Source organism: Rhea pennata, chromosome 16 (genome assembly GCF_028389875.1).
Source record: "Rhea pennata isolate bPtePen1 chromosome 16, bPtePen1.pri, whole genome shotgun sequence".
Classification (NCBI taxonomy): domain Eukaryota; kingdom Metazoa; phylum Chordata; class Aves; order Rheiformes; family Rheidae; genus Rhea; species Rhea pennata.
The window spans coordinates 12,814,781-12,836,676 of record NC_084678.1 but is presented as its reverse complement, the minus strand read 5'-3'; the positions used below and the strand labels follow the sequence as shown (position 1 = coordinate 12,836,676).

The 21,896-nt window shown below is 37.4% G+C and overlaps 1 protein-coding gene across 1 annotated transcript; it reads right to left on the bottom strand.

Moving 5' to 3' along the window:
- Nucleotides 1-1,571: 1,571 nt before the first annotated feature.
- Nucleotides 1,572-21,838, bottom strand: RAB22A (RAB22A, member RAS oncogene family). Its single transcript, XM_062589510.1, has 7 exons — nucleotides 21,576-21,838; nucleotides 19,724-19,803; nucleotides 14,899-14,980; nucleotides 11,502-11,573; nucleotides 11,303-11,409; nucleotides 9,312-9,421; nucleotides 1,572-7,881 (listed from the first exon to the last, which is right to left on the bottom strand). The coding sequence occupies exons 1-7, from the start codon at nucleotides 21,609-21,611 to the stop codon at nucleotides 7,784-7,786; spliced, it is 585 nt and encodes a 194-aa protein (XP_062445494.1). The 5' UTR covers nucleotides 21,612-21,838; the 3' UTR covers nucleotides 1,572-7,783.
- Between the last annotated feature and the right edge of the window lie 58 nt (nucleotides 21,839-21,896).

Sequence of the window (21,896 nt, the reverse complement as noted above, 5' to 3'; positions counted from 1 at the left end):
AGGCCTTGCACTAGTTGACAAGTCTGTGTGTGGCCTGCGGTTTCTCAGACATCATGCTGCAATGAAAGGAAGCATTAGACAAAAGCTGCATTCTTTGCTATTTTTCACCACCCCCTTTTTGTACAAGTTTGTCTTTTGTCTTTGTGTATACATAAATGAGGAAAAAGCTCCAGTTTCTGAACGTCCAGTAAGGTGTTTTTCAAAAGCACTGACATTTGAATTATCACTTGGATTCATTTCTGCCATAGTATTGCTTACAGTCTTCTCTATTACTTCACAGACTATTTTTGAAGATGTTTAAATTTTGGGAACCATTTATAAATAAAACCAGCACATTTATAAACAAAGCTTTTTATTAATAAAATGTTTACACCTTTTTTGCACAATACATCAGACTGATAATGACTCAGCATGTTATTAGCATGTTATAAAGGTTTTTTTTCCTTTTTTTTTTTTTTTAACGAATGCTTAAGCTGGAAAGGCTGCTTATATTATGCCCAATTCTTTATTTGCATTCTATGCACTATATGGGAGTGTAACAATACAAACAAAAAAGAGAGAATAAAAGTCTCGTTTCATTAGCATCTACAAACCAACAATACAGACAAACCTGTACACACTCTTGGGACCAGCCCAAGAAAAGACTATAAAAAATGTCTCAAAACATTCATAAGCTTAGGAATTCATCACTACAATATTTCATCACTAGCAATCTGACTACATTTCATGCAGTGAAGCAATGGTTGTAAATGTGTGCAGTTTACAGTGTTGCAAGTGCTCTTTAACTTTGAGCAGCTTAAGTTTGTTTTAATAATAGATACTATAATAAGAAGGCACAGACCTTTCAACTCTTGTAGCAGGTTAACCTAATACTATAATGAAAATGCAGAACATTCTTAAGAGGGACGAGAATTGCTGATACAAAGGTTAACAGTCCCACTTAATTTTACAGGAAACATTTATTACACTGCAAGAGCTATACGCTTATCAGCTTATTTCTGTGCCCTGAAAACACAAATTCTTCAATTTCTTGTTTAGAAGTCTTCAAAATGACTTTTTTTCTTCTTCATTTTACTTTGGGGGGGGGGGGGGGGAGAGAGGGGGAGTCCCAAGGGAGAGGAGGAGGGAAACAGAAGAGATTGCCAAGAAGTCTTAAGTGTCTTACGCAGAAATGGATCACATTTCTATAGATGTCTCACATAAGTTCATAGCATGTTGCAATTTCAATGCTAGATACACTATATTTAGAAATAGGAAGCCAAAAAAAAAAAAAAGAGTAGTTTAAATTTAGAATTCAAATTATGTTAACAGAGCCTTACAGAAATTTATTTCACCAGAGGAGTGTGCTTTTAGCCTTTGTTATCTGGTATCATGTAGCAGTGGTATGTGATTCAGCAGATATGTTTTCATAACAGTTTCACAAGGCTGTACTAATGAATTCCCATTTTGTTTACAAACATTTGCTGCTGTGGTAGATGCTTCTTTAACTTTCAAGGAAAAAAAGACACTTGCTATCTTTTCTTGGCTAAATCCCATAGCGAAACAAAATACAAATTGTCAAGAAAACATAATAGATTTAAAGAAAATAGATTTAATAATAGGAAATACATATTTTAACATGAGTAAAAAGTGAGGCAAGAAAGTAGCATCCATGGTCAAGAGTTACAGTATATCCAAGTGCAACAAATGGATGGATTACCACACCTTAACAAAAAAAGAAGGGAATGACAGAACAGGAAGAAGTGGTCTGTATCCTTTAACATTAGAAAAGGAGTACCAGTTGGTTTGTTCATCCATGGCACATATGCAAAAACATTAACAGGAATGAAGTAAAGAAAAATCCAACCTTCTCAAAGGACAAGAGTAACCTTACAAAGGTAACTGGCTTCTTGCTTAAAAACTAACAATGAATTTATTCAAGACTTTAATGACTCCAACTGGCAGGACAATGTAATGAGGAAGCCAACATTTTCTTCTTTTTTTTGGTAATTATTCTATAATGAGAGCAATTTCAACAAAGGCTGTACCATTTTTAAGGGGACAAGTTCCACTCATTCCTTCAATTTCCTATGTAAAGTAGGAAGCACTAAATAACTCTTAGCAACTTTTGTAAGCACTTTTAATTAGCTATATGGATCATGTCCAGTATGACAATCCTCTGTTAGAAATTCAGGGCTTGTGGGAGGGGTAAAGATGACTCTAGAATCTGTTCAATATCTCAGAGATGAAGACCATGAATATACTTGGGTTTCAGGAAGGATTCTTATATCCCTTGAAAGATTTCTGTGACACATTACAGAAAAAGTTTGGAAAGATTGAACAAGCATTACTAAGTCAAGCATTTTCTATTCTGACTGTCCAAGAAAGGGCTCACATTCAAATTGCCAAGGCCTCCAGAAGATCAAAAGGATTTTTTTTTAATATAACCAGGCATGGTTGTCAGAAGGCCTAAAAAGTTATGGAGAAACGTTTTAGCACCTGAATTTTACATGAGAAACAAAGATGCTGTTTCAAGCTTGTTTCCTCTCACAGGAACCATATGACAAGGCAGTCCTCAGAAAGCTGAACATAAGTGTATATTTTCTTTCGAGAATTTTGTACAGATCTTTAGTAATTTTGTTTCAGGCACTGAGTTCTTGTGCTCTGAGAAAAAGAACTCCCACATTACTGTAAAACTACTTCCTGCAAAAAGTTAATAGTTTATCCTTATCTCTATCCATAAGCAGACGAACCTCTTTCTAGATGTCTCAAGCATTCAAGAGATACCTGAAAGTGGTTTTTTTTTGTTTTTTAAAGAAAATAAATAGGCAGTATAGAAGTTTAAATCAGTGAATAACTCAGATTCTTCCCATGTCTGACATCTACCATGTTTGTCCCCTGCTGCCCCACCTACACCTCCCTTTTATTTAGTTATTGCTAATCATATATGAGGCTTACTATGGGGCAGCTAGCCATCAAATTGGACAACTTCTGTCCTGTAAATCATCAGCTCCCAAGATAGTCTTTGCAGATTGCTGATAGAGCACACACCACTGGTAGACCATCCCATCCTTAATAAACAGTGAGGATAAGAAGGAAAGTCATCCAAACATCATTGAAAAAGCTTCAAATGTTAAAGCAAATCAAAATGTTAAAGGAACAGTTTAGGATTAACATAAAATGCTTGTTGAGGCCAATATTTAACCATGCAAGATATTCAACCTGAATTCTTTTTGATAAATTAAAATGAAGCTTTAACCACCTATGAATGAAGACAACTCCTAATGAATTCCACATCTCTTGACCAGGTTAAGAGGATTAGATTTCCAGAACAGAAAGTAGGCATGTCTTTTCCTCTTACTCCCTTTCTAAACATGTAAATATTCTTTCTTGAGCAGGGTGGTAACATTACGCTGCTAATACATACGCGAAACTTTCCATCAGAAGATTCAAATCTGCATTCAGTGCCCTTCTATACTATTAACTATTTGATCCTGTAGCACTTGATGTCTCACTGATGTCAGTGGGGATTTAAAGTGCGTTGATTTGTGTTGTCTTTCAGCATTGATGTATAAATTTATATTATAAAATAAGTCTCTATATTCTTGGCAACAGCAAAGCGGTTACAATTCTCTCAGAAGTTTTCAAAGCACCTATGATGATTTCATTAATTTGTTCACTAAATACTTCTGCCTTTTGTTAAATTCAAGCTTGCAGATCTTACCTATTTAGACATTTAGAATGCCAATTTTCAGCATGTATATCAAATATGCTACAAAACTACATACAACACAGATCCAGAACCTGACAAGTCAGCTAATATGCTCCTGTAATTTAGAAGGTCAGATGAAGACACCCTCCAAAACTTTGAGGGCATGCTTAAGTAGCTCCAAAGCCTAAGAACTAGACATTTGTCAAATGATGTCTTTATACAAATCTAACCTCTGTGGGAACAAGTCAGTCTTGCTTACAAGCAGAAATAATCATATTTTGTCAGTTATAAAAATGCTCTGGAGCAATAAAATGATATGTACCTTGTTACCTTTCTACATATGTAACATGCTTCCTTTCTAGTATGATTTGCAGTAATTATTCACTTTAAAAATATCCAAATATCTAGTCTCTGGAATGAACTCCAGTCATTAAACAAAGAGATATACTGCAATAAAATTTATGTCCTGAGCTTTTTCAACAGCTTCTCAGCAGAAAAGCATTATTAAAGAGTTAGCTGGAATGGTTGATAATCAGCACTCTGAATACTCAAAGGCTACACAGTCTCCTAATACAGAAGCTATTTTGGGACTATATGATCAATTTCAGCAGACCTAGTGCAACATCAAAGTGGATGGCCTATATTAATAAAGAATTAGCATTAAAAATTTTTTTTCTCTAACAAAAATGAAACAATGAACAATATGCATGTCTCATCCAGGGAAGATTACATTTCAGCTTTCACTTACGGTCAACTGATCAATAAACCATTATGTTGGCTGAAAAAAAACTTGCATCAACAGGCTACCATTTTAAATAGACATGTTTTTAAAAGCCTCAATAACTTGTTAAACATTAGTCTGGACAGTTTGAAACACTGGTCACTTCCATGTTTGCATTAACTGGAGCAACTCAAGATTAGAACTGCATAAAGATATGAAGAATGCAGGCATTCCATCCACACTGGTAACAAAACAAAGGAGTACAGGGCATCAGCATTTAGTTACATATGACAGTGGCCAGATTGCCCAAACACAATGCCACTTTTGTAGCCTTAAAAAAAAAAGTGTATTACTAGTGTATATCAAACAAATGAGGATAGTTTAGAAAGAAATTTATAAAGAGCACTGGAACAGGTTGCCCAGAGAGGTTGTGGAGTCTCCTTCCTTGGAGCTTCAAAAGCTGTAAGCTGTTTGGAGACAATCTTGGGCAATCTGCTATAGATGACCCTATTAGAGCAGAGGGTTTATACTACATGATCTCCAGAGGTCCCTTACCACCTCAGCCATTCTGTGATTTGCTAAGAGGACTGGATATCAATACTAGCCTCACTCAGTCCAACCTAGCATCAAAGATTTTCTTCTAAAGTCAATAAAGATTGTTCAAATACTATTAAACCAATTATAAGTCTGCTTTCCAGTGAGAGAGAAGTCCATTTTTCACACCATGCTAGTATACAACAATGATAATTCAGAGGGAGAGTTTGAAATTCCTTATTCTACTAATCTGCATGAAAAATATTTCTGATATCAGGCTTTCCTTCTACAATATTTCCAAGTTGAAGAAAATCTCCAGATTTATTACTAAAACTGTTAAACACAGTATTTTCTGTATTACAGTTAAGACACTAAAGCACCCAGTTTTTGGGTACAAAATAGACTTCTGAAACATTGTGAACACCAGTGGCTTGCTGAAAAAAACATGACAATGTAATACTGAAAAGGGAAGTGGTAACAAGGTCATAACAGTTGTAGAGAACCAACTATATGCAGAATCTCTTTTTATAAACTTGCTTGGAAGTTAGAAAGAAGTTAGAGATCTATAATGACGACACAGGACTATAAAGTGATTATGGTATGCTCTGATGCTGTCAAGTGTACAAAATTCACCACTCCAAAATAACCTGTCATTTTGAAATAAATTCCGCTTTACAGCACAGAAGTGTCCCAAGAGTACAGTATCTGAGACCTATTTTAAACTAGCTTCAAAAATGTTTCTTAAACATAAGTTTTTTAATTTGCCAGGAGTAAGAAGTGGGATTTTACAAAGAAATTAGAGATTTTCATTTTCATGGACTGCCACTGTGCAAGTTGCTGAAATAATTATGAATATTATGCATCCAACTGCTAGTCTACATTTTTTAATTTAAAAATTGTAAAAGTATCAAAATTCTGTTCCTAATTTATTTCATTCAAATTACACACAAAAATATTATACAAAAGGCTGAATACTGAACACAAATCTGACTCTACTATGACATACTTTGTTAAGGCCCAGTGTTTCCAAAAGGGCTTCAAACAGGCTTTGTTTGATGAAGATATACTTCTTAGGCATTCTATACGTATGAAGCCTGTACAACTGCAGCAAAGAAAGGGCATACTTGGCTATGCAGCTGTAAGTAACAGGCATAATGAAAAACGTAGTCACCAAATTCCATTAAAATGTACTGATCTATTTAAAATCTCTCACTGTAATGGTTTAACTGTTTTGCTCCAGAATAACTCTGCAAGAATTTTGAATAATACAAACTAGTCTGAAGTAGAAGTTCTCTGAAGGAAGCATTGAAGAATGAAAGAAAATACTTGAGATGACAGAAAGCCAAACCACAAATACAGAGCAAGCATCATCAACACGAATTCATTTTGATACTAAAGCTAGAAAGTATATTTTAGTATATACTTGAGTTTAGTAAGCTCTTTCTTTGAAAGTATGAAATTCCTCACTAGTGCTAGTAGGAAAAAATAAAAATAAATAAAATAGCACAGTAGGGTATTGTCAATCTATATTTTAATTGAAAGCGTACTAAAACCAGCACAATAAGCTAAAAGCTGATTTGCTAAAGAAAAAAAACTTCTCACAGATGAAAAAGCCCAGGAATCAACAGGTAATGATCTACATTACCATACGATTTCAGTTTAGTTCCTATTTGTATTTTTGCATTCAAAACAGGAAAGAGGGGTGCACCACAGATGAGTACTTGCTCAGACAGACCTCACACTGCACCAACAGTAGTCTCTATTGGCCTTTTCGAGTGTGATCTAAAGAATGAATTTCAGCCTGCCTCTGGGTAAAGTCACTGTCAGAGATAACACCTAATATGCAAGGGGGGGGGGGGGAAGTGGTGATCCTCAGGAGTTTATCCACAGGTGTGGAATGGAAGGAATGAATATAACTGCATTATTTTACTGTTTTTATATAATTTATATTTTAAACATTGGTCTCATAAATATAATATGAACACTTTACACATGCCAAGCAGTTAAAAGCTTTCCCCAAACCTTTTAAATCTTACCAGAACTATTGACAGCACCTGTTTTTAGTCAGTAACCAGTTAATTTAGTCAGAAGTACAGTTAGGTTTTCTTCTACCAACATTTTAATATTAAAAAAAGCTTGTAAAAACAGAAAGATGCCTATAACTTTATCAGTTTGCCTTAAAGTGATTAGAGTCAGCATGTGAAAAAGATTGTCTGTGGTTTACAGGCTGTTGCTTTTGTTCCCCCTGCCCCACGTAATATCTTTAAATAAAAAGTGCAAATGGGATTTGGGGACTGGATGGACCAATTTGCTCTTTATCTGTCTTCAGTTGCTTATTTTGTAGCCACCTCAAACCAACTGTCCCAGTATACTTTGGATTAGCTACAATTACATTTAAAATAAGGCTCACTGAAGAAAAGGAAGAAATGCCATCTGACTAACTTCAAATTTCAACAGATTCCTCCCACCCCCAAGTCCAACAAAAGTGCTCATTTCCCTTTTTACGAAAAACATCATCCTGATTACAAGACTATTAAACATTTCAGTTCTACCATCCATATAGTCACCTTCATTTCAAGCAAGGCCAAAAAAGTGATGATGGATTCCCTTTGAATACAAGAGATACTACACATTTTGTAAGTAAACAGGCTGACATTATGATTGCAGCCTTTTCTGCAAGCATATAGATGTTAGATGGACTGGCCCATTTTTGTGGGACCTTGGGTGTATGAACACCAGCAGATAGAGATCTAAGACTGATAATATAAACCCAACGTGAACTATTAACTTCCAAGACCACCTACTGTATAAACAAGTCTGATTTTCTAAGCAATCAGTCAACAGCAGCTGCGCTTTGTCACCGATGGCTGTCTTCTAAGTTTGAAGCCCTTACCACTAGATGGGGGGTTGGTGTCAGTTGACGGAATTCTACGACCTACAAGGAGGTAGAAAAAACACTCATAGCAAGCACTACACATGAAACAAATTTTAGGCATTCAATATCTGTTTTGTATATGAAAATGTCATTAATGATGACATTCCTGCATAACAGAAGGAAAACAGTTAACAGTCTCTACTATGTCTTTAATACATACAGTTCCGGGGAGCATGAATTAAGGTGGTTTCAAGCTAATTTTGCACCCGAAGTGTAAACTTCAGGCTAATCTTGGGAGACCAAAGCCATAGGAACCCTCAGGGAATATACTCTGCAGGATGCTATACTACATGCAATCTCTTCATTCAGAGTTGCAATTCTGCACTTCCAGAGCACATCTCTCCATCAAGGTTAGCACAAGGTATAAACTTGTAAGGATAGCTGCTTAGGTCATCTGATCAGTCTCTCAGGTTGACTATTCCTGGTTGACTATTCTTTTCTGAAAGGAATATAACGCTTTAGGGATTTTTTTTTTCAGTCGAATTAAGATCAATTTTAGAGTGTAGAGCAACTATTAAGTCAATAAATCAGGAAGCCAATCTACAGCATATTCTTTTTACTTCAGCTTCAACAAATTCAGTTGTTCACAAGGATCCTATTTAATTATTTTTTTTAGTCAAATGTTTGCAGAGCTATTCAAAATTAAGCAGATGTAGTGCATATATATACACACACACACAGGCACATACAGATTACCATTTGTCTTGTTTTTAGAATCAAGTTGACATATCTGCACATTGGTACTGTTGCCTAAAACATATCCTACAAATAATATTGTATGGAATTGACTTTGGAATACTGCCTGCTTTTCATTCAATCAAAATAGGACTTTTTTTCCCATGCATCCCTATGAATGAGGCAAAAAACATCTGTGATTTAATCAAAAAACAAGAGCATTAAGAAAATGCCACACAACCCAAAACCTAAGGGAAAAGTCAACATACTATAGGTACTATTTCCCAGAGAATAACTTGTACTTTTGAATCAGATTTTTGAATCATGTTTTTGAAAAATGCACTGCCCTAAACCAAGTACAAACATTAAGAGTGAGAATTTAACTCCTCTTCTCAGATGCATAAGGTTTGGATCTTCTCCAATTTCCTTTCCTTACCCTTTTGTAACCTTGAAAGTACTAACTGAAACAGTCAATAACAGATGTAGTAAGATGACACTGGCTTCTGCCATCAGTGCCTCTCTTGCTATTTATTCAGTAGCATCACAGTGGGCTTAAAATTCCTTGGAGAAACCTTTAGCAGTCTTTGGATGACCAAAAACCAAACCAGTCCATCTTGCAATTTTGATTTCATAATTGGTTGAAATAAATTCAAGTCAGTATATTCTTGCCTAACTAGCACAAAAAAGCCCATAATAAATACATTTCTGCTCGAACTTCTTTCAGAAGAAAATGTATCAACTGTTTGAATACTTACTAATTTCTATAAAGAGTTCATTAATGTTTATTGCATTTTTCGCACTTGTCTCTACAAATATTGCATGGATGGAATCTGCATAGTCTTTAGCATCTTTTTCCATGACTTCTCTGAAAAAACAGAAAGAAGAAAAAAAACAAATGCAAAAACCCATCAGACTAATCTATTCCTTAAAAATTGGATAAAGTGGCTCATTAAATGACAATTCAGTATTACCTGTTTGGCATCACACTGCTTCCTTATCCTGAGGTCGATGCTCATCCTTTACTCTATGATATTATTGCTCAGCTCTCTCCCTGCCCTCCGAAAGGAGCATCATTGAAGCACAATCATAACAAACTAAACAAGGCCTTAATCCATCTGAAAACATTACAGTGGAGTTTGTTTCTTGAGTGCTAGTGTCTGCAATTAGTCATTAGAGGGTTGCTCTATTCCTTATACACACAGGTGTGTTAAATCTGTTTAAAGATCCCCAAATGTTACTTCCACCGTTCACCTAATGCAGTAGATTTCCTACAGCTGCTTACAAAATCAGGTATCTCACAATATTATACAGATCATTTGCATAGCATTGACTTTACAGCAGTATGAAAATATAAACATTTCCAGACTGCACACATAATAGAGCTGATAAGCGAAAAAACATTTGACCCTCTCTAGATAGGCAAGCTGATAGTGATTGGTGCATTTCCTTAAACAGGAAAAAACCCAGACACCAACAGATGAGAAGGGCACTTAAATATATCCTATGTCCATTATCTGTAACTTCTGTATATGCTGCTTTCAGCAACAAGGGACTTAGGTTATCAAAACATGTAAAAGCACAGACTTTGGATCAGTGACAAATACGCATCTGACTGGAATACAAGTTATCTTGCTCATTAGCTTGAAGGGCATCGTAAGTCACAAACATCATTGCTTTCTAAGCACCATGAAGAAAGTGTGTGACTTAATATTGCGTATCATTGTACAAAACTACTTAGAAGACAAATCTAATTCAGGTATAGACATGCCATTTCTGACAAAATTATTAGAACTCACCAGATAACAGATGTATTAAAGATTTGTAGAACTAGACTAAGAATCAACTTTGTAGTGGTTCTTTAAACACATAACCATCTGTTTCCTTTGAGACTCCAGCTGTGGCACAGTTTTCTGAAAACAACAGTCCACATGCTACATGAGGTTTGCACACACCTTTCTGAATTCTGGCTTATTTAACTAGGGCATCAATTAACAAAGTTCTCTTCTGCCCTTTTTTGTTTTTAATGCATGCCTTCTTAAAAGTATGGCTGACCATAAAGTTTCTTCCCGCAAACTTTTCCCACTCCCTGCAACCATTTTAACCACAGCCAATTCCACCACAATATTTAAGCGGGTGAGGAAGGCACCTGAACAAGCAAGCCAGTGAAACCTACATAACGCTTTTAACAGTTATGATGTTTTTCCTAACAAAATGAAGTGCTACAGACTGGACAGGGGTATGTCTTACAAAATGAGAAAAAACTGCTTGCATTATACTGGTAGTTTAATGCAGGTAGTTTAAGCTTGTGTAACTTCACTCTGCTATCAGAAAAGGTGCTCCTGTCTGCTTGTAAGCTGCTCACTCCTACTGCTGCAAGCCCATCACTGTCACACGAGCAAGCGTTCACATTGTGAGCAAGATAAATAACCTTGAATCAGTTTTCCTACTTTTAAATAGGTTGGTTTGGATCTACTTTACAGCCTAATTTACCACTGAATCATATGTATACTCATGCCAGCACAGGGGAGGAAGTGGGCAAGAAAGACCAAGGGCAAAATAAACAAATCATCCATGAGTAGAACAAGCCTAAACCTCTTGTGAAACTACAACGTTAATGTAAAACAGCTTAAACTGCTCCATACCTTTCAATATTTGACAAATCTTTGCTCCTTCTGAAATCTAAAACTCTTAGCACCATGTGCTTATCTTCTGAAGTGAAACCTGCATTGAACTGTCAACAATTTACCTTACATCGTTAAGATCACACTTATTTCCTGCAATAGCTACAACAATGTTTGGAGGTCCATGCTGTCGAAGTTCTTTCACCCAGTTCTTTAACGTTGAGAAAGTTTCCTGGTGGAAAAAAAAAGCAGAAGGAATTAGGCCTAGTCTATCAGACAAGTAAAGCAGAATTTACATTACCAGACCAAAATCCACTTTCGTACCTCTTTCGTGATGTCATACACTATAATGGCTGCAGCTGATCCTCTGTAGTACATTGGGGCTAAAGCACGGAACTGCAAGAAAGAGACCATATATTATGAGTCTGATCTTTCACTGACTTCCATGGTTTACTTACTAACATTAAAGAAAACTAGCTTTGAAATTCACATTAGTGCAAAAGTTATATTTACAGTTCCAGAGAGGCTGTGCAGTGAAGTACACAACCTTCGAGAAAGTGTTGTTCTTCCAAGGCCAATGAACAAATAGTTTTGGGATGAGCAGCACACCTACCATAATAAACCTAACAACCAAACAAAATCACACACACAACACAATCACAAAACCAAATTCGACCTTATTTTGACCAGAATAAAATCTGTCATTTAAAAGGCTGCAGATTATATATAGGCATAAACCCACAGGATATAGGCATGACTTTAAACACTGAGCAAGGGGAAAGATGTCAAAATTGAACTTATTCCTTTCTTTTTGAGATGCTTGTGTTTTTGGACAAAAAGTTTAAAGAAAACTAGCATATATTATTACTGATCTGAAATGTCCAAAAGTCAATGTCAACCTCTAGCCTTATTGAAAAATATACAAGTGATGCTAATTTAAATTCAAACATTAAATATGTTGGTTTCTTCTTATTCTAACTTCTGGCTTTAGGGACTTTACTCAAGTTTTTCTCCAAACTTCAAATTCTTTCTCCAAGAATTAGAAGCATGCTTAAAACCAAAAACAGCAAAAACCTACACTTAAGTGACCCACTGCAATTAAAATCCCCAAAACACATGGGATAATCAAACACTTGCAGTAAAGTTACTGTAATCTTCAGACTTGAATCTACAGCAGGTATATTTGGTTAGTAGTGAGTTTTCAGTGTATAAACCAGGCCTGTATCTTTGCATGAGTCCAGGAAAACAGAAACAAGAAAATCCAGCCATAATGGCACAGAACACAAAGCTGCACCAAAAATATCAAACATTCTGAGAAATTCAGCGTGACATTCTCCGTATTTAGAAAGGACCAGACAACTAACATAGCAACCAAAAAAAACTCAGTGGAGGCACAGAGTGAGTTACATTTGGAAAAAAAACCAAAACAAACAAACAAACAAAACCCCAAAACATGCAAACTTGTGTGATTTAGACCTTTTGTGCATCTTACTACTCAGGGTAAGAATCATGAATAGAACTTCGCTTTTCATAAAGGCTTATTCGGGTCTAATAAAACACCAATTTCCCTTTTGCTGAATATAGTTCAGCTGAGAGCAATATTACAAATCCTAAAAATCTTACTATAAAGCAGAATACCAGACCTTTTACATTTGGCTCTCAAATTCTGTTTTGAAAACAGGATTTTAAACACAAAGTTCAGAATATAAAAGATATTTAATTGTGGGAAAGGGAAACATGGGCAGGCATGCAGTTCATGTTGGGGCATAATCCCTCTCCTCTCCGTAAGTACTAAAATGTAAAGGGAAACATATTTGAAAAACCATTACTTGGATTGGTTGCAGCCTGGCTTTTTGATTATTTGACTATTTCACTGGGGGAAAAAAAACAACTTTCACTTACTGATTTTGTATTACTCTCATTTCCTGCCTGCTAACACTTAGATACATTTTTCCTAAGAACACTCACAGATAAAATATATTAACAAAACAGATGTTACCAGAAACAGTGAATTTTCCTTTTTGCCGTCTTTTCAAAGGCTTCAGCTTGCCCTCCAGCCTCTGATTTGTGTTTTGACAAAATTTAACAAGATGTAATATAATTATTCTGACAATCTCCTGTGACTGCAGGTAAGAAGGGGAAAATCCTAACTGCTAAAAGGTAGTTTTCTATTACCTTTAGTCAGTGAAAAAGAAATTGCAGAACAAATAAGGCATGTGTATGTGGAGAAATGACCCATGTGAATCAGTGCGTTTCACTTTTGGAGTGAAGCTAGCCAGGCACTCTATAGCTGTTTCAAATAATAGAAGATTGCCCAGCATAAAGTAGAACTACTTAATGATGGGCTTTGTAAACAGGAAACAGGAAAGGCTACACAAAATAAAGCGAGGATTGAGAGTTTTGTGCATTATGTATCAAAGCTCAGCAGAGAAATTTTAGCATCAAAAAGAGTTTGGCTATTTTTGGCACCCCAGATCACCAAAGATACAACACATCTGAACGAATTGTGGAAAGGGGTCCATGTCCAGACATTTTGCTACAGATTTCAGTACAAGGCAGGTATACAGATCAGTTGCCACTAGTAGTAAGTGATAGGGCTGTTTTCTATAAAGTTTCAGAGAAAAAAAAAATCAGCTAAGATGATACTGGCATTATTTCAAAGCAAAAAATCCTTAGTCCCATTTCACTGGCTTCCTTGGATATATTTGGGCCTCACAGTGACTCCTCTCTCAAGTGTGGAGCATGAGCTTCAGAGATACCATAGCTCTTGAGTCAGAGGCTGGGTAAGACATCTTTCCTTCTTCAATATCAACAAAAAGGTCATGAAACTTGAATGGAAGAAAATTAAAGTGGTGTCACTCCAACTCTAAAACCAAAAAGAGACGAAATATCTATTTCACATGTTGCAACATCAACTGCTGATCTTTTACAGATACGCTTCCTCATATTGTAGCACGCTGAATCCAAATCAGGGCGTTCTCCCAGTGCTTGCAAACATAGTTAAAGCGAACAGGATGCAATGATAATACATGATGCATGTTTCCTGCTAAGTAACTGCAGGCATGTTTATAGTGCCTTCTGCTTTAGAGTACCAGTCTCTCAAAAGTCGTATCACATTTCCAGCCTTAACGTTTCAAAAAGGCCAGGATGCTTAGTTGAAACAAACTGCTGCAAATGCTGACTGACTTCTGGCAATGGAAGGATTGCAGTACTTTTGACAACTTGCATACTACAGGACGCATCATTGACAACGTAAGTTTATATGGTGCTACTGGGAGGAAATACATCATGCAAAATCTAGAGCACTGAAATGCAATATAGATACACTTGAGTGGCTTTAGAGCCATCAAGGCTGTTATCAAACTAAAAAGCTAGTAAGTCAGCCCCATCAGAACTCTGAAAGTCAAGTGACTGCACAGGGATAACAGAGTTCTTAAAATGTTTTCTTAAGCTTGTGCTCTACAACACTAGGAGAGACATATTGTTTCTCAAATCGGTTCTGAAAATAGTACAGCATCATTTGCCAGTTTGTACTCTAGAGTAACAACTCAACCAGACTGAACTGACCTTTCATAGGCACAGCTCAAAAAAAACTAAGAAACCTAAACCATATTGTGACTTTAGGGAAGATGGGTGTGTGTGTGTAGGGGGAAGTACCTTTCCCCTAACCCTAATCAAAACTATTACCACAGACACAATCAAAGATACTGACTCTACTTACCCGCTCCTGTCCAGCTGTATCCCAAATTAGGAATTTATGCAACTCATTCTGATACTGTACAGTCTTGGTCATAAATGAAGCTCTGGAAAAAAAAATACAGAAATGCCTTCTTAGAGTATTATTACCACAAATTTTTAATAAGGTTTATATTCCAAAAAAGTGCTTTTCTATACAAAGTTGATTAAGATTTTCATACATAAAGGTTAAAATTATCATAAGGCAAACGGTCCTATTTGAAGGATCAAATTCAGCTAGCAGAAAAGAAGGAATAAGAATATTAATTGACAGCATTTATTCTTCCTTAGTTTTTTACAAAAATAAAGATTGTATGGTCACAAAATAACAAGCAGTCAGCCTTCTTCGTACCTCTCTTCCTAAGTGGAAAAATAACCACAGCAATTCACCTAAATCTATGCAGGAAACATTTTGAAGGAACAATCACATAAAAAGCCTTCCTCCTTTGTAGCAGCTTTTTCTAGATCTCTGTACTAGCATTCAGACAAACACTGATAATTTCAATTTTGGGAACAAAGCAAAGGAGATTGCTATCTAATTTTGTAGGTGTTAAGAGGACACAAATCAATAATGAATAACTTGCTTTTTGCATCCACTCAGTATAAGTCTCATCTGTCATTACACAGTGAATCTGTAACTGCTCTTGCACTTCCAGAAGACAAACCAAAATGAAAATTCTCTTCCTATGCTCCAGTCTGCCCCCCACCCCTCTAGCAAAAATTTGTAAATGTACTACAGCATAATAAAGTACTTCTATGTTTTACTTACACTGATTCATGATTCATGTAAAGCAGACCATTTCCCACAAGAACAGGAAATCAGAGACCTAATCTTTTAGAAGAGAGAATATTTTGCTGTATCTGTTCCTTGCAGGTACCTGTTTTTACTAGAAAAGCTGTACACTGAATTCAGATTCTTGCAAACTAGGAACTCTATATGCTATAACTTTAAGCACATGAGATCATACATTATGATTTTAGAGTTTTCGTATGCTTAATTTCTGTCCCTTGGAAATACTGCAGATTCACAAACTTAGTCAACTGTTGGTTTTGAATACGATTCAGGATAGGATTCCTGAGGTGGTCTTAAGAGAGCTTCATAGAGTAGACTAAACTTGGTGTAGATTCAAAGACAGACAGCAAAACTCTTTCGGTATGACCTACAATGCTAGATATTAGAGGCTGAGATTGAACTTCAGTTTCTCCTGGATCTTAAACGCTAGCAGGGCATGCTACAACTATACAAAGCATTCTGCTGTCGAGAGGTAACTCCACCACGCACTCCTTAAGCTCAGATGGCTTGCTAAAAAGTACATCATTGTTCAAAGCTTTTAAGAAATCAAGTAAAAGGTTGTAGTGAAGAGAAAGAAGTCTAACTAGGAAGACAAAGAGTCTAACTACAATGCGTTTAAATACAGTTAACCAGATGTTTTTTAACAATGGGTAAGAGAAAATAAAGTTTAAGGAGTATCTGTTGTAAAGCACAGCAAGGATTTCCATTTCCTTAAGACCACATTCCAGAGACTCAGTTCTGAGGTTTTTGACCAATATTAAAACAATTTTGCAAATCATAAATTCTCACTAAAAATATATTATTTTATTTGGTTCCATAAACCAGAACATTCAAACATTCTTCTATAGTCAGTTTCAACTGAGCAGTTTTGTTGCTCCAATTTACATCACAAACATCCCAAACAGTCGATGCAAATAGAGATTAATCTCTGCTTCAAAATTCTTTGCAAAGTGGAAGCTTTTATTGTGACTGATACCAATAAATACAAAAGAAAAAGATACATGAAGAAAAACCACCTTGTGTCAGTGGAAGCCTCCAAAGTGTAACTATGTTTGACTTCTTCCAGTATAAAAGCTTGCAGTAACACTAAATTTCCTAGCTGCTTCTCCCAGCAAAGCAAGCACTGTAATTACTTGAACAAGATATACCTGTAAGTAATTTTATGCTCAAAGTTTCTTTTCAATGATATAATGAAAGAGTGGGGAAGAATCTACAACATTTAGTCATATCTACTGGTCAGAAGTAGTAGAAACATCCTCAGCATCTTAAAAGCATAAAAATTCCAAAAGGGTTTCTACAGCTGCTCATGTGGTAAATTTGAATTGTGAATTTATCACGAATAGTCATGACAAAGTGTGATTACTCTGATATTCCAAGAGGAACACCAACAAGACAGGAAACAAGCTCCTAATTTTAATTCTCTTAAACTCAAAGACCCATGAGTAAACACAGAAACATTCTGAGCTCTAGTTTTATAAAAATCTCTACAATGCTTTCTAAGCACACTTCCAGCTACCTTCTCTGGTCACCACTTTGTTCTTTCCACCTCCTGGTCTTTGAGTAGGAAATAAAAAGAAGGCCCAGAAAAGTTTCATAATTAATTTGCTTAACACTTTGTGATTGTAGTTTATTGGAGCTTCACACAGTCACAGCACTTGGACAAGTTTTGATCCATTCATACTACTATTAACAAACTACCAAAATGCAAGTCCTCAGACCATTTAATCATTTTTTGTTAAGATATACTAAAAATCTATGCATCTATGTCACTTCAAGAAACCAAATTAGTCATTCTAATCCCAGTACTGCCATAGAATACACGAGGACAAATTCTGTTCTGCAGATTAGCCTCATTACCACAGTAGCTAACACCTCTGAACAATGCTCTAAATTATTGCATAATATTTGTCACAGATATTCATCGTCCCTTATTCCCTTGTCACGAGGAGAAGCATGTGTGGAATCTGTTTGGGTTCCTGCCTCCAAGAAATAGATAGGACGCTACATTAACAACAACAACAATACCCAGAAAACTACAAAACAAAAAGAAAAGGACTGTGGAGTAGAAGACAGCAAGATTTGATGAAGATGTTCATTCTAGTCTCAGCCTCTCCCCCCAAATAAAGAAACTATCCTGAGTTTTGCCCCAATTATAGAAAATTTTAATTTGCACAGACAGAAGCATCATGGATGGTCTTTAATCAGCAATTTTAGATGATCTTGATAACATGCAAAGCCTAAACCATTAAGCACAGTATTTTAGAATTCAGAATCCATGGACAGAATGGTCATTTTTATGGATCTATGTAACGCAAATTCTGTACTAGGTTACTCTAAGACTTAACCTGGGTAGTCTAGATGGATGGTGACGTGCACCTAAATATAGACCAGAGTATCCTAACCAAACAAATAGATGTTCCTCACATTTGCAAGATCTGTCTCATCATATCCAGTCACCTACACGATAAGCAGCCTTGAATGTTCTTTTTTAACAGGAGTTGCAAGCACAAACTTTGGGCAACTGCGGGTAATATCTAAATTAGCCAACTATTCAACAGTTGAACAAGACAGTCCTCAAAATAACACTTATTTATTTATTTTTAAATATCTGGGTGCTTGAGAGTGAAGACAGTTGACCAAGTTCTCAAAATTCTCAGTTAATACAACATGTAGGAAATACAACTGTATCTTTCAAGAGTGTCTACCCAAACAAGCAATTCTGCTTGCAGCCAGCATCACTGCAGGCAGTAGTAACTTTTTGCACAACCTAAACCTGTTCAGAACATCCTGCTTCTCTACTTAAGTAAAGATCAAGGTGGCTACCATCCTCAATACCAGTTCTGTGTTCCTTCAGAAAAGAACCTCCACTGCAGCTAATCTGGCAGTAATTAAGAATGTTAACCCTTGAAGATCTGACAAAATGATCTAGCAGTCTACCCTAAAGCTCACCTTTTAGAAGTGAAATTAAAATAAAAGAATTATTCCTACAAGATATCTTACAGTTCAATACCAGCATGTATACCACAACATGCAAGTTAGAAATGAAGAAAACCACATTTTCAAAAGGAAAGGATGAGACACAGCTGATCTTTATCAGCAGGACCTTTTCAGTCACAACTATACTAAAAAAGCACCTGAGACAGGAAGTTACTTTGATACCAAGCTCTCAGCATGACATGAGGTCGTCTTCTCCCATGAGTTAAGAATTGCCTCTCTATGAGCAAAACAACTCTTAAGACCAATTGCAAACAAGAAGGACAGCAAAGGACTGCTCCTCACCTGTCCAATTCATTTTAAGATTTAAGCTCAATAGTATTGCTCCTCTGAGGCACATCTTTCAAATACCCTTAGCTATGAAGCTGATTGCATTAGCAATTTCATTAGTTACTGAAGAGAATGCGCATTACATATAGATATATAATGTTAAAACTAATTAATGAAGAAAACCACAATCTACATTAGTATATTAGCTACCTTTGAAAACCTAGGAGAGCTCTACTTTCCCTGCTCCCCCCTTTAAAAAAAATACAAAAAGAATAGCAATCTCCTAGTAATCAGACTCTGAAATCAAAGAAAACTGCATGAGAAAAGCATATTGTTCCCTTAACAGAAGGATCTACAGTAGAATTTATTCATAACCTTGGAGTCCTAATAGGATTTTGTTGGTTAAGATTAGCAATAGAAAATGGGTCAAGATCTTACACATGAAAATGGAAGTTGCAGAAGCATATAATATACTCCTAGGTTTCCTAAGGTAGCTCGTATGCTAAGACCACAGCTGTCTTCATTACCACAGAATGGGTAAGGTTGGAAGGGACCTCTGGAGATCATCTGGTCCAACCTCCCTGCTCAAGCAGGGTCACCTAGAGCGTGTTAGACAGGGTTGCATCCAGGCAGGTTGCATCCACATTTAGCTGCCACACATTGAGAATCCTCATGTTATCTTATCAAGAGCAGCAAGCATACATTCATATAATTTGGACTGAATTTTGGATAAGTTTACTTTATTGTTTCTTACCCTATCGTTGGATTAATGTTGGGATCAAAGCTGTCTTCTACAAATCTCCACACAATGCTTGATTTGCCCACACCAGTGTCCTGTGAAAGAACAGTAACAGTTGAAAGAGACAATAGTTACAATAAAAGTTGACTCTTTTTGTCCTCAAATCTTGTGATATGTTTTACATAGGTAACATGTTCCTGCAGATAATCCCAGCGAAGTTAGAGATTCTGAAATATTTCAAATATGTTAATTAACTGGAAAATAAAATGTCTGATAAATTAAATCAAATTCTTATAAAAATGTGCTTCTTATGAATTACTCAAGCACTATTTTTTTGGGGGAGGGAGGGAGAAGCTACAAGGTGTATTTGAACAAAAGATGTTTGAGCAGAGAAAGACCTTATAATACATTTAGTAAAATACACCGTAATCAAATATGGTATTCCATTCCTACAAGCCAACTGACTGTCTTAAATTATGCAGGTGTGACACACACATTTCTAACTCTGACTAATGCTGTCCCACCCTGCTTAATGAAAGGCCTGAAGTTTCTTCTGTGACCTATCTGAAGGAAGCGTCAAATACAACTCTACCGGGGAACAAATGGTAGAGGAAAAAATGAAATGTGAAAATGTAAGATTTAGAACAGCTCAAAAAAATTTAACGCCAAGTCAAATATATACACACACCACCAACTCAACAGTAAAAAGAAAGTGTGAGTGATAGAAGGCATATTTAAGAGAGAAATAGCATACTATTAACAGTGAGACAGTTCTTCACAGCACCTGGACATTTTAAGTGGTAATTTAGTTAACATAGCTGAAGACCAACTTTTCACTTTACATCTCCAGAATTGTTACAGTTTTAAGGAAAAAGAATTACCAAATGCTGTACTGAAAATAAAGTTTTGTTTCATTTTATGTATTCTCCTATAGCTTATGAAAGCTGAATATTATAACAAATTCAGGTACGGCAAATATGCTTGTGTTTATCCTTTCAAGTTATTTTCCTCTCAAGAAAAAGTTACACAGAAACATATTATCTCAATTCTATGGCTTGTAGCGCTTGGAGTTTTCCATAAAAAAAAGTAAACCTTAAAGAGAAAAGCAGAGTTCAAGGATCAGTTTTCCTAGGTGCTTGTTCTCCTCCTCTCAGATCACAAGAGGCTTCACAGGCAGGGTGAACGTGGAGGAAACAGCAGCTAACAGGTACCCTAAATACTTCCACAACATTAAGAGGCACAAAAACGCATCATTTTCTCCCTGAAGGGCAATGGGGCCATCAGAAGCAGGAAGCAATCCTGCTTGTCATACTCCAAACAATGTAGGAATTAGACAGAAAAAAACAACCTATTCAGAGAGAAGCTCTCCGAAGTTCTCAGACCAAATCATGCCAGGGTACGTTTTTTTTTTTTCCCCTAGATTTTTGAAACTACTTCAGTTTACCTGAAGTCTCCTTTTTCCCCCAGTACCGGTACCTTCGGAGCGCTCCCAAAGCCCGAACAACGCTGTTGTTTACCACACTCAGGGGGCGAGGGGGCCCGGCACTCTTGCAGGAACCCGGGGCAGCGTGCAAGGAGCGGGGAAGAGCACCCCGCGCTCGCAGGCTGCCCGCGCTGCTCCGAGCAGAGGGCGCGGGGAGGCGGCGCCGGCACCGGCCGAGGCCTGCAGCCGCGGCGCGGAGGCCGCTCGGCCGCCCCGGCCCCGCGGGCCCCGCCGGGGCGCACGGCGGCGCTCCCCACCGCCGGGAGCCGCCTCTCCGCCGAGGCCCTCAGCGGAGGGGAGGGGAGGGGAGCGGCCCGGCCGCCGGGCCCCGCGGAGCCGCCGGGCCCCGCGGAGCCGCCCGCCCGCCCGCCGCGCAGCACTCACCCCCAGCAGACAAACTTTCAGCTCCCTCAGAGCCATGGCCTTAGCGAGAGCCTCAGGCGCAGCCGAGGAAAATCATAGCCCTTCCCAGCCAACGCATGTGCCGCAGGCGCCGGGGCAGGGGCGGCGGAGCTCCGGCGCGGGCGCCCCCCGCCTCAGCGCGCCCCTCCGCTGCCTGGTTACGAGTCAACCTCCCTCCTCGGGCTCCGCAGGCCGGGCGCCATCTTGGGCGGCCCACCGGAGTCACCTGACCACCCCCCCCCCCCGCGCGCGCGCGCGCGTAACCGCCACGGCCGCGCGCGGTTTTCTGCTCCCTGAGGAGAG

Bases quoted from the DNA above. Each gene is read 5' to 3' on its own strand.
- RAB22A (XM_062589510.1), bottom strand. From the start codon at position 21,611: ATGGCTCTGAGGGAGCTGAAAGTTTGTCTGCTGGGG. The intron at 14,981-19,723 runs GTAAGAAACAAT...TTTTTTTTCCAG, and splicing joins AACATTAATCCAACGATAGG to AGCTTCATTTATGACCAAGA. The intron at 11,574-14,898 runs GTAAGTAGAGTC...TCTTTCTTGCAG, and splicing joins ATACAGCTGGACAGGAGCGG to TTCCGTGCTTTAGCCCCAAT.